The sequence below is a fragment of the Chrysochloris asiatica genome, unplaced genomic scaffold, assembly GCF_000296735.1.
Source record: "Chrysochloris asiatica unplaced genomic scaffold, ChrAsi1.0 scaffold00016, whole genome shotgun sequence".
NCBI lineage: Eukaryota > Metazoa > Chordata > Mammalia > Afrosoricida > Chrysochloridae > Chrysochloris > Chrysochloris asiatica.
The window spans coordinates 32,884,852-32,896,646 of NW_006408534.1; the positions used below are offsets into that span (position 1 = coordinate 32,884,852).

The window sequence follows — 11,795 nt, forward strand, 5'->3', positions numbered from 1 at the left end:
CTGATGATGCATGGAAGGGATTGTATTCATTGTAATGAAATGAATATGATAGGATGAATGTAAAGCTGATATTCTCCCATGTAAACTATCACTCAACTCACAATAAAAACATATCAATAATTTTTTTAAAAGAAAAATAAGAAAGATTTAGTACACATTAACACAACAGAAATGAAAATAAAAAGAAACTCCACAAAGTTACCTAAAAAAAAAACAACCAGAAAAGTATGTGGAACAAAGAAACTAGCAGCACCACAAAAAAAATACATAAAAAATGAAATCAAATCACACCTATTGATATGGAATGGATTAAATGCACCAGTCAAGGGACAGAAAGCAGAATGGCTAAAAAATAGGATCCTTCAATATGTTGTCTACAAGAGACATATCTTAAAGATGGAGACGCCTAAGTGCCTAAAAGAATGGTTAAGCAAACTTTGGTACATACACACAACTGAATACTATAAAACACTGAAGAATATTAATGAATCTTTGAAACACCTCACAACATGGATGAACCTGGAGGACATTACACACTGAGTGAATCACAAAAGAACAAATATTGTATGAGACCCAAGGTGTAAAAAGTTAAAAAAATTTTCTTGATAAAAGAAACAATCTGTGATGGTTACGAGGAAGGAAGAGGGAGAATTATTCACGGGCTAGAGGGTAGACATATGTTAACATGGGTGACAGGGGACAGGGCAGGCAATATATAACTGGAGGAAGGTTAGCAGAGGAAAGAGGAAGGTAGTGGGAGACACAGGCAGGAATGCAATAGCTAAAGTGAATAAAGGTAAATACTGTTAACTGTTGGCTCATGGAAGGGATTGCAATCACTGTAATGAAGCAAAATGTGTGGTTTGTTCAATGTAAAACTGATGATCTGCTCTGTAATCCTTTACTCATTTCACAATAAAAAGTTTAAAAAAAGAAAAAGGAGGATGTAGCTGAGAGTTCTCATTAAAAGGCTAATAAAAATGAAAACCATTTTATCTGAATTTAGGTCTATATACAGATAATCCTATTTATTTATATAAATTATGAAATTAATCACGAAAGTAAATGTACACAGGGTGGGGGAGGGGCTTCAAAAAGCGAGGGGAAAAATTCCATTATCTTTTCATTTCATTTCTATGGGATTCTTGAAGACCCTGGTTTATGTAGGAAAAACAAATAGAATTCATCACCTAATTCAGTGCCCTAAAGACCTAAGCTGTCATTGGCAATGAATGCACCGTACTTCTTTAGTAGTATAGCAGACTGCATTAAGTATTACTAAAAATTAAGGATAACCTAGTTTATGAGTCGCTTCCATGCTACACAAATGTCAACATTACGAAGTACTTACTCTAATGTGGTTTTTCCCAAGCCTTTCCCAGAGTCTGTCAGTTTTAGGATTCACTGGGACAACAACATGATGTACAGTATCTGGAACAGAATCTTCTCCTTTTAAATCAACCCAAGTGGGAAAATGCATTATCTTCTCAGATAGTTTCTTTACATCAAATGAATGCAAAGTAGCAGAGCAAACAATCACCTAAAAAGAGAAAAAATCAAATTTAAATAAAATGTTATTCTATAATAAAAATAATTATATCATACAATACTGATAGAGCACATGGGCAAAAGTACGCTCAACTGGAGTTTATACACAGGTCCAAAATATGGCTCTATGAATGACTGTGGGCAAGTTATCCCTTCTGAGCTTCAGCCTTCTCAGTGTCATATAGAAATGTTACTACCTATTCCTATAAGGTCCTACCAAATCTACGTAAGATAGTCTGACTTTTCAAAGCCTTAAGTTACTATTTCTCCTCTTCTCTCAAAAACCTCTCCCTTTTGAACTCTTCCTAAGAAGGAAGGATGAGAAAAACACAGAGTAATATTTTCCAATATAATTACTAAAGCATTAACTATTTTTCAATATTTTCTTCAAACCAAAAGTGACACTAATAGTCTGAATATAATCTTTAAATGTGTGGAAAAAAGAAATAATTTTTTTCCTTATAGTCTTCTGCAACACCTAAGTAATTTACTCAAAATTCCTTATTGTTTATTTTTTAAACTTTTTAAGTTTTTTATTTTTTTTGTGACAGCAAATGTAAGAAGTAAATGTATTACATAATAGTTACTCAGAAGGCACTAACACACAAAGAACGTTGACCCTTCTTATCAGCATAAATACATAAAAAGGAAAATATTGAAAGTGCCATGGGCTGCCAAAAGAACCAACAGATCTGTGTTGGAAGAAGTGCAGCCAGAGTGCTCCTTGGAGGCCAGGATGGCCAAACGTCACCTCTCATACTTTAGACATATTGTCAGGTAGGACCAGTCACTGTAGAAGGATATCATGTTTGGTAAGGTGGAGGGCCAGAGAAAAAGAGGAAGACCCCCAGCGAGATGGAATGGCAAAGTGGCAGCATCAATGGATTCAAGCGTGGCAACAATTGTGAGGTTAGCCCAGGATCGGGCAGTGTTTCGTTCTGTTGTACATAGGTTGCTATGAATAGGTACCAACTCAATGGAACTTAACAACAATACGTTTTTTAAGATGCATTAGTTGTTATTTTATACCTGAAGTCTTTTCCCATCAGAGGTAATCTGAGGAATCTGATTGTGGATCCTGTTTATAAAATCAGAATAGCCTTGAGAAAGAAGCCCATCCTGTATGAAAAGCAAAGAATATAAATTTTTAATCAGAATCTAAACCTTTTCTAAACCAAATGGTAAACATAAAGAAAATATTTTATACACATATATCCCCATATGTTCATAATTCTTTTCAATTAGATATGTAAAGAAAAGTTTTAAGTTCAACTTTAGATTTTATGTGACCAAAATATTAAAAAAAAGCTGGCCATAAATAATATAAAAATCATCAGTGATATTTTTAAGTGACTTCCATTATTTCATCACTTAATAGTTCCTACTACATGTCCTTAAGGATATTAATTAAAACAAACAAAAACTTCCACAGTGTCAGGAAACTAGTTCAATTCATTTTGAAATAACAGTACCTGAAAAGCTGTAAGCACATTAATGTCCTCCACACAGTACACATTTGCAACTCTGATATAAAGAAACGATTCTTATGTGGGGAAAATTTGATATACAAACAAAAATAGGCATTTGGAACAAAAACTAAACTACATCTAATAATGGATATGGTTTAAAAATCATGAAGAGTCACCTTATAATTGACCATAACCAGTAGTCAGCCTTGTTTACAAACAATATTCAATGGCAGGTATAAATACTTTTATTGCATTTAGATGAAAGATTTTTATGGATACCCAGTAGCTTGATTTCAACTACATAAAGCAACAACTGCATAAATATAAGAAGTGAGACTATACCAAACTGGCAACAATAATTATCTGTGGGTACTGGGATCATGACTGAATTATATTGTTTGTTCGTACTTTACATATTTTATCTAAACAATTATAAACAAACTTTTTTTAAAAAGCATGAATATATTTCAACTTACAGCTTCATCCAGGACCAGGAATCTAACTTGAGATAAGTTCAGCTTTCCAGTTGACACTAAATCATCTAATCTTCCCGGAGTGCCTACAACTATATCTACCTGAAAAATATCAAAAGAGGCCCCTAAAAATATTGAAAAACTATTACAATTATCCTAAAATAGCAACCAACAACTATTTAGTTTTAATAAAACCATGCACATTAAAGTAGTCACCCAACCAAAACCCACTATGATCAAACTGATTCTTGCTCATGGTGACTCCATGGGTTACCGAGTAGAACAAAGTTCCACAGGGTTTTCTTGGCTGTAACATTTATAGAAACAGATGTCCAGGACTTTCTTCCATGGTGCTGCTAGGTGGGATTGAACTCCCAACCTTTCAGTTAGTAGGCATGAGAATTTGCACCACTCAGCGATCTAGAATAGTCATAAAACAAAGCAAACCCACTGCCATAGAATTAAATTCTGATACGGTTTCTGACTGCAAATCATTACGGGAGCAGCCAGCCTCATCTCACTCCCATGGAGCTGGTGGTAGGTTTGAAATAACGACCTTGTAGTTTGCAGTCCAGTACTTATACTACATTACCACCAGAGCTCCTCAAAAATAGCCACAGTCAATGCTAAATTATAAAAAATTCTGTTAAACAGGTGTTAGAGAACATCATATGTCAAACTTACATTTGATTTAAATTTATATGAAGATTTCTGCAATAAATTTGACATCTTAACTATTATATTTAGTTTTATATTAAATTTTTATTTGAAACTGAAATTAAATCAAGATTGAAATCCCAGTTCCACCATTAATTAGCTATGTGAAATACTGTTTTTGAAATGTGGTAATACCTTATGCTTTGCAACATGGTTGTGGTGATAAGGTATAACATATGACACATAGTTTCAGGTATTAAATAAATTTAGTTTCTTTAACAATAAATAGGCCTGACTAGCTCTGGTAGCGTAGTGGTTACGAATCAGGCTGTGAACCGCAAGGTCAGCAGTTCGAAACTACTAGCGGTTCCACGGGAGAAAGATAAGGCATTCTGCTCCCGTAAAGTGCAGGGTCGCTATGAGTCGGAACCGACTCCACGGCACTTAACAACAACAACAAATTGATGGAAACAGTAATAGTTACTATTTGCCAAGTGTTTATTATAAACAGATATTGTTGTTAAGTGCCACAGAGTTGGTTCCGACTCATAATGACCCTGCAGAGGATTTCCAAATCTGTATATCTGTCCAGGAGCAGCAAACCTCACCTTTCTCCCATGGAGCGGCTGGTGGGCTCAAACTGTTAATCTTGTGATTCCCAGTCCAGTACTTATTGCACAGAGCCACTGCACTCCCCAAGTTAAATACTGCTAAGGCAAATACTAATATAAATACAACTATTACTTTTATTACTCCAAATATATTATTATGCCTATTGAACTAGCAACTTTAAGTTCAACCTACAGAAAACTGTCTCAAACTGTAAGGATAAAATCTTTTTAACATATTGAGCATTTACTATTTGTCAAGCACTGTGATAGGTGCCATATAGAACTCTGAACAAAATACAATTGTGGTTCTATATGTAAACTCTTTAATACAGAACTCTAACCAATCAAGGAAGTTTCCTCTCTGAATTTCAGTAAGTTAAAGTCAGCATGAAAACATAAAGTCTGTCAGTTAAAACATAAGAGGAGGAATTCCGTTAGATTGGAAAAACCTCAGAGTAATAGTTATACAACATATATAACACTAGGACTCCTGGTGTGGTGCTGTAGGGTAAGCACTGGACTGTGAACCACAAGGTCAGCAGTACAAACCCACCAGCCGCTCTTCAGAAACCCTATACAAAGTCACTATGAGTCAGAACCAATTCAATAGCACTTACTACAAACAGTACTATTTCATCAGGCCTCAACTGGATAGTGTATGTTGTTGTTGTTGTTGTTGTTGTCAGGTGCCATCGAGTCGGAACCGACTCATAGCGACCCCATGCACAGCAGAACGAAACAACGTTCGATCCTGGGCCAACCTCACTACCGCGTCCATCAATGATGCCACCTGGCCGATCCATCTCGTTGGAGGTCTTCCTCTTTTTCTCTGACCCTCCACACTACCCAGCATGACATCCTTCTCCAACGATTGTTTCCTCCGGACTACATGTCCAAAGTAGGAGAGACGAAGCTTAGCCATCCTGGCCTCCAAGGAGCACTCTGGCTGCACTTCTTCCAAAACAGATCTATTGGTTCTTTTGGCAGTCCATGGCACCCTCAGTATTCTCCTCCAACACCACAACTCAAAGGCATCAATTCTTCTACGATCCTCTTTATTCACTGTCCAGCTTTCGCATCCATATGAGGCTATTGAAAACACAATGGCCTGGGTCAGGCGCACCCTAGTCCTCAAGCTGACATCTCTGCTCTTCAATACTTTAAAAAGTTCCTGTGCAGCAGATTTGCCCAGTGCAATACGTCGTCTGATCTCTTGACTGCTACTTCCGCGAGTGTTGATAGTTGATCCAAGAAGAATGAAGTCCTTGACAACTTCAATCCTTTCTCCATTGATAAGAATGTTGTTTAAGATAGTGTATAAGACATAAAAACTGAAAAAGTTCTCCTTTCTTACTCCAAAGCTGCACAACAACAGGCTAAGACTAAGTCAGAGGATGATGAGAAATAATAGAAGTAAAATGGAAAGAAGAACAATAAGTGACATATCCTCTAAAAAGTAGAATGGAGTCAAATTCTATCAAGAATGCTATGGAATGGTACTGTCTTTACTTTTGTCACTGGCTGCATCAGCCATTACTAAGTTTTGAGATACAACTGAAAAAAAGCATATCCAATCCCTTAAAAGCTTTATAGCTGGAAAATATGAATAAAAAAACATAATATCTTATATGAAAAATGGGTTTGGGCTTGAGGGACCAAGACCATTTCTTTTATACACTAGATAAAAACACATCAAAGCAATATTACTCAAATTAGTACTGACAAATACAATAATATTCATTTCAAAGAATGAGTCCTTGCTCTTAATATGCCCTGTAAGATCAAATCTAAAGCCCATTCATCATAAAATTTAGTTTGACCAGGGCACCAATGGCATTGGGGGTTAGTGGAAAAGGAAGTACTACTGTAGTCATGACACAAATATCAGGTGGTTCAAATTAAAGGATAACATATTTAGGAAAGAGAAATTTAAAAGAAGTTACTTCATCTTCAAAAAATACTTTAGTAAATCCTACTTCTGGTATTTTTGTATTTAGCAATACAGAATGGCTGAGCACAGCTGAATTAGAATTTCTCAAATTTCTTCTCCAATAACAGAGATCATACAGTCTTAGATTTACTTGATAACTGGATGCCCTAGCACAAGTCTTCAGAACATTTCCTTAAGAATTCTGAATTGTTCTCCCTCTTTACTGGAGCCAATTCATTCTTTTCAAGAGTTACTGAACAAAAAACAAAAAAACTCTACCCTTCTCTGCAAAACACTTTGCTGTTGTTGTTAAGTACCATCGAGTCAGTTCCAACCCATAGCAACCCTGTTTAGGGTTTCCGAGGAATGAATGGTGAGCTAGAACTGCCAACCTTCCAGTTCAAACTAACCTTGCAGTCCAGAGCATTAACCCACAGTGCCACACCAGGAATCCACTTCACCTTCATTTAATTCTTAACTCCAGTTTCTTCTTTTTCAGTTTTCCCCCAAAAAGAGTGACTCTCAATTCATGACAATTAGAAGGAAATCCTCAGGTCAACATTCATGGATGCTAAAATTTTGCAGGAAGGATTTTAAAGAGACTAGTGTTCTATCTACTTCAGGGGGAAAAGGTATGCTTGTAAGTTACAGCTGAATAAGAAAAAAACACTGCCTGATCCTTTGTCATCCTTACAATAATTGCTATGTTTGAGCCCATTGTTGCAACCACTATATTAATCCAGCTTCAGGATCTTCCTCTACTTTACTAAGCATGATATCCTTCTCCAAGGACAGTGCCTCCTGATAGCATGTTCAAAGTGTGTGATACTCGACCACATTTACACAAAATTATTGTAATAAGTCAGAAATGAGAATCAAAGCATTACTGATGATACAAATTGTCCCCCTGAAGACCACATATCTAAATATAATTATAATACAACCTTCCCCCAAAAAAGATATAACTCAACTAATATATACTCTCCTGAACTTGTACCAATTTTAGTCTTGGTCTGATTTTCCTAAAACACAACAGAAGTATACTGCCAAGCTTAAAAATCTGTAATGTAGCTTTTAAAAATTACCAGTACAACTTACCCCATTATCCAAAACAGAAAGCTGATCCCGGGCTGCAACACCTCCAATTATCAGAAGCTCTCTGAAATACATATCAGAGTGACAAAGTAGAAAAAGAATTAAAACTTCCTTTACTCTGAATCCATATCTTATGGATGGAAATTAAGGTTGATTCTCACAATTGGACTAGTAAACATTATGATAAATTAAGAAGAAAGTGAAGTTATCATTATTTCATTCTACTTGGATCAATGATCAAGAAATCAAATTGTTGCAAAAGATCTCATTACCGTTTAAAAAGCAAAGATTTCACTTTGATGAATAAAATGCACCAGACCCAAGCCATGATCTTTTCAATCTCTTCAAGTTCATGTAAATTTTGGACAATAAAAATGGAAGACAAATAAGAACTAACACATTCAAACTGTGGCCTGGTGAAGAATACTGAATGTACCAAGAACTGATAGATGAACAAATTATTAGTCTTTTAAGAAATAGAACCTGAATGCTTTACCTTGGACATGTCATCAGGAAAAGACTAAGTGCTAGAAAAGGACAGCAGCACGTTTGGTAGAGGGTGAGCAAAAATGAGAGCATGCCTCCATGAGCTGGACTGACATAACATATCAATATCATGAAAATGGCACACGACCAAGCAACATTTTATTCTATTATACATAACGTCACCATAGGTCAGACTGAATCAATGATAACTAACAACAAAGTTATTTGAGAAAGAATCCATAACAAAATAGTCTGAAGCAGGATGCAAACAAGCACTCTACTCAGTTGTTGTTGCTGAGTGCCTTCGAGTTGCTGCAACTCATAGAGACCCTGCATAGGACTTCTGAGGCTTTAAATCTTTGCAGGAGCAGAAAACCTCCTCTTTCTCACAGAGTGGCTGTGGGCCTGAACTGCTGACCTTGTGATTCACAGTTCAGTGCTTATTCTATAGAATCATAGAACTCCCAGTAGCCATGTTGTTGTTGCTGTTGTTAAGTGCTGTCAAGTCGGTTTCAATTCATGATGACCCCATATAGGGTTTCCTAAGAATGGCTGGTCAGATCAAACCGACTTTACAGTTCAGCGCATTAATTAACCCACAGCACCACACCAGTACCCATGTTATTGTTGTTGTGAGGTGCCATCAAGTTGGTACTGACTCATAGTGACCTTATGCACAACAGTAGTTATGTTGTTGCTGTTAAGTGCTATTGAGTCGATTCCAAGCCATAGCAACCCTGTATAGGGTTTCCGAGAAGCAGCTGGTGAGCTTGAAGTGCCGACCTTGCAGTTCAAACGGCTTTGCAATCTGGCACATTAACCCACAGCGCCATACCAGGACTCCATACACAATGCTAAAACTAGGTAAAGTAAAGTAAAGAGAATGTAGAACACAAAGATAATTTAGTACATATTCCTCTGGAGACACTAGGATACATTCAAAGCGCTCAAAAACCTAGTTTCAGCCTGCCTTTGTAGATATGTTGTTGTTGATGTTATGTGCCGTGGAGTCGGTTCGGACTCATAGTGACCCTGTACGGGGTTTCCAAGGTTGTAAATCTTTAAAGGAGCAGAAAGCCTCATCTTTCTCCTGTGGAAGAGCTGATAGTTTCGAACTGCTGATTGTGAGATTAGCTGCCCAATTTGTAACCACTACACTACCAGTGTTCCTTTTTGTAGATATATATGCTTGTATTTACATAAACTATCCCTGCAAAACAACCAAAAAGGGTTGTCTTTGGTAAGACAACTAGAAACTAGGCTTAAGTTTAAAAAGTTTAGTTTTCATAGAATATCCTTTTTGTTGTTTAAATTTTCCTTACTCCAAATACTTCAAACTTTTTTTTAGGTTAAAAAAGTTTGCCTCATATCAAAATAATTTAAGGGGGAAAAACTGTTAACAAATGGTGCAGGAAAAATGGTGCTTAATATATTCCTTGTATTATAAATTAACTCAAAATAGATTATAGATCTAAATGTAAGACCTAAAATTATAAAACTCTTAGAAGAAAACATAGGAAATAGTCATGTCCTTGGTCTAGGCAAAAATTTCCTAGACACACCATCAAAAGCACAAGTAACAAAAGAAAAATACAGACAAATTGGACTTCATCAAAATTAAAAACTTTTCTCATATAATATCAAGAAATAAATAGACAATTCACTGAGCAGGAGAAAATATTTGCAAATCATTTATCTAGTAAGGGGCATGTACTCAGAAAACATATTCTTATATATAAAAAAAAAAAAAAAAAGACAAATAATTCAATGGAAAATGAGGCAAAGGATGTAAATAGATACTTTCCAAAGATAATAAGCACATGAAAGATGTTCAGCATAATTAGCTGTAAGAAGCAGTAAAAACCATTTGCCATAAGTAGATTGTGACTTGGTAATCCCATTTGTGTCAGAGCAGAATTGTACTCCATCGGGTTTTCATTGGCTGACTTTTTGAAGTACATCGTCAGGCTTTATGAAGTACCTCTGGATGGACACAAACTTTCAAATGGTAAAAAGAGTCCTATAACTTGATAGTGACCAGTTTTAAAGCTCAAACTGAAGAAGGTCACCACTGTGAGCCAGTGTAAACTCAATCTGTCAAATTAAGTTTACCAATATGATAAAAGTAGACAAATAACCATTCTATATCGATACACTGATAAATGAATCTAACATGGAATGAAATGCTCTCTTCAAAAAATTTTAATTACTATATTGTTTTGCAACCACAACTATTCACAGAAGAGACACATAAAAAGTTCCTATTTGCCTTTTTAATTAAAATCAAATGTATCATTTACCAAATAAACTGGAGTTTTATATAGAAACCAATTGTTTCTATATATCAAAGTTGAATATATTCACACATTCACATGTCTGTAGGTGTACAAACACTGAATTTCTACATTATTTTTTCTACCTCTTCTAAACTACCTCAAACATACACAACAGACATTTCAGCACAAAAAAGACTTTACCTTAATTTAGGATTCTCAACGTATTTCTTAAACTGCTTGACATTATTCAAAGTTTGTTCAGCTAACTCTCGGGAGGGTTCAATGATGAGAGCTTTTGGAGCATTGGGGAGAAACTTTGTTTGTGCTACCTGTGCATTACCTTAAGAGAAAAAAACAAAACACATTCAAATCACACCTCAAAAGACCTTTATATTTAACTCAATAGTATAAGCATTCCAATAATTATTTAAAAGTATATGAGAGGCGGAACATGATGGCGGCTAGGGTGGAGGCGCAGTGAGGTTTGCCATCAGCAATAACACAGAATACCAGGCAAAGCAGATTCAGGGCATAGCTCCAAAACTCGGAACCACATAGGTAGGAATATTTAAAAGGTTTAAAGGCTTATAGCTAGTGGTACTTATAGCAAAAGTAAGAAATCGAGTACTTTTGAATCTGCAGAGGTTGGCAGACCAGAGCAGACAACTTGGGCAAGACCAAAGGGCAAAACCAAGCAGGGGAGCAGACACACCATGGAAAAACACCCTGGGAACCTCGGAGCAAAGGTGGACAATACACTTAGTCAGTTTTGCTTTGTTCTAATTTTCTTTCTTTTGGTATCTGTTCATTGGTCTCCCCGCTGTGTGCTCACCTCCATTCTGGTGACTAGAGGGGGTGCCTGAGCAAGTGAACACTCACTCCCACCACTGGAGGGTTCTACTGCCACACATGTGCACAGATACTCTCAGCCCAAAAGCCGACACTGAACTCTTATTTTTAATACAGAAAAGCCAGAACATGGGGGTTGGAGAGGGAAAGGCAGTTTAAAACAAAATAGGCCAAAAATTAACTTAAATCCTGAGGTACAGCATAACAACCAACAGTGGCATCTTGAAATTTCTCAGGCAGCTTTGAAGGCAAGATGGTGAAAGAGGACATTAAAGTCATACTCATATTAGGCTACGGATAATTTTTTTTTTTTCCCTTCTCTCCCTCCTCTCCTTTTTCTGCGATTATAGACTACAGCATCCATTCTAGTTTATTTGTTGTTGTTGTTGCAGTTTTTTGGG

The 11,795-nt window shown here is 36.2% G+C and overlaps 1 protein-coding gene across 2 annotated transcripts in view; it reads right to left on the minus strand.

Annotated features, from left to right (window-relative positions):
* The window catches only part of LOC102821092 (ATP-dependent RNA helicase DDX1-like), a 52,631-nt gene that overhangs the window by 10,340 nt on the left and 30,496 nt on the right, over positions 1-11,795 (minus strand). For both annotated transcript variants that reach the window (XM_006835271.1, XM_006835272.1), the window contains 5 exons: positions 10,747-10,885; positions 7,787-7,847; positions 3,494-3,592; positions 2,578-2,667; positions 1,352-1,540 (listed from right to left, as the gene is read on the minus strand). In XM_006835271.1, coding sequence (XP_006835334.1) covers positions 1,352-1,540; positions 2,578-2,667; positions 3,494-3,592; positions 7,787-7,847; positions 10,747-10,885 — 578 coding nt within the window. The remainder of the gene's footprint in view (positions 1-1,351; positions 1,541-2,577; positions 2,668-3,493; positions 3,593-7,786; positions 7,848-10,746; positions 10,886-11,795) is intronic.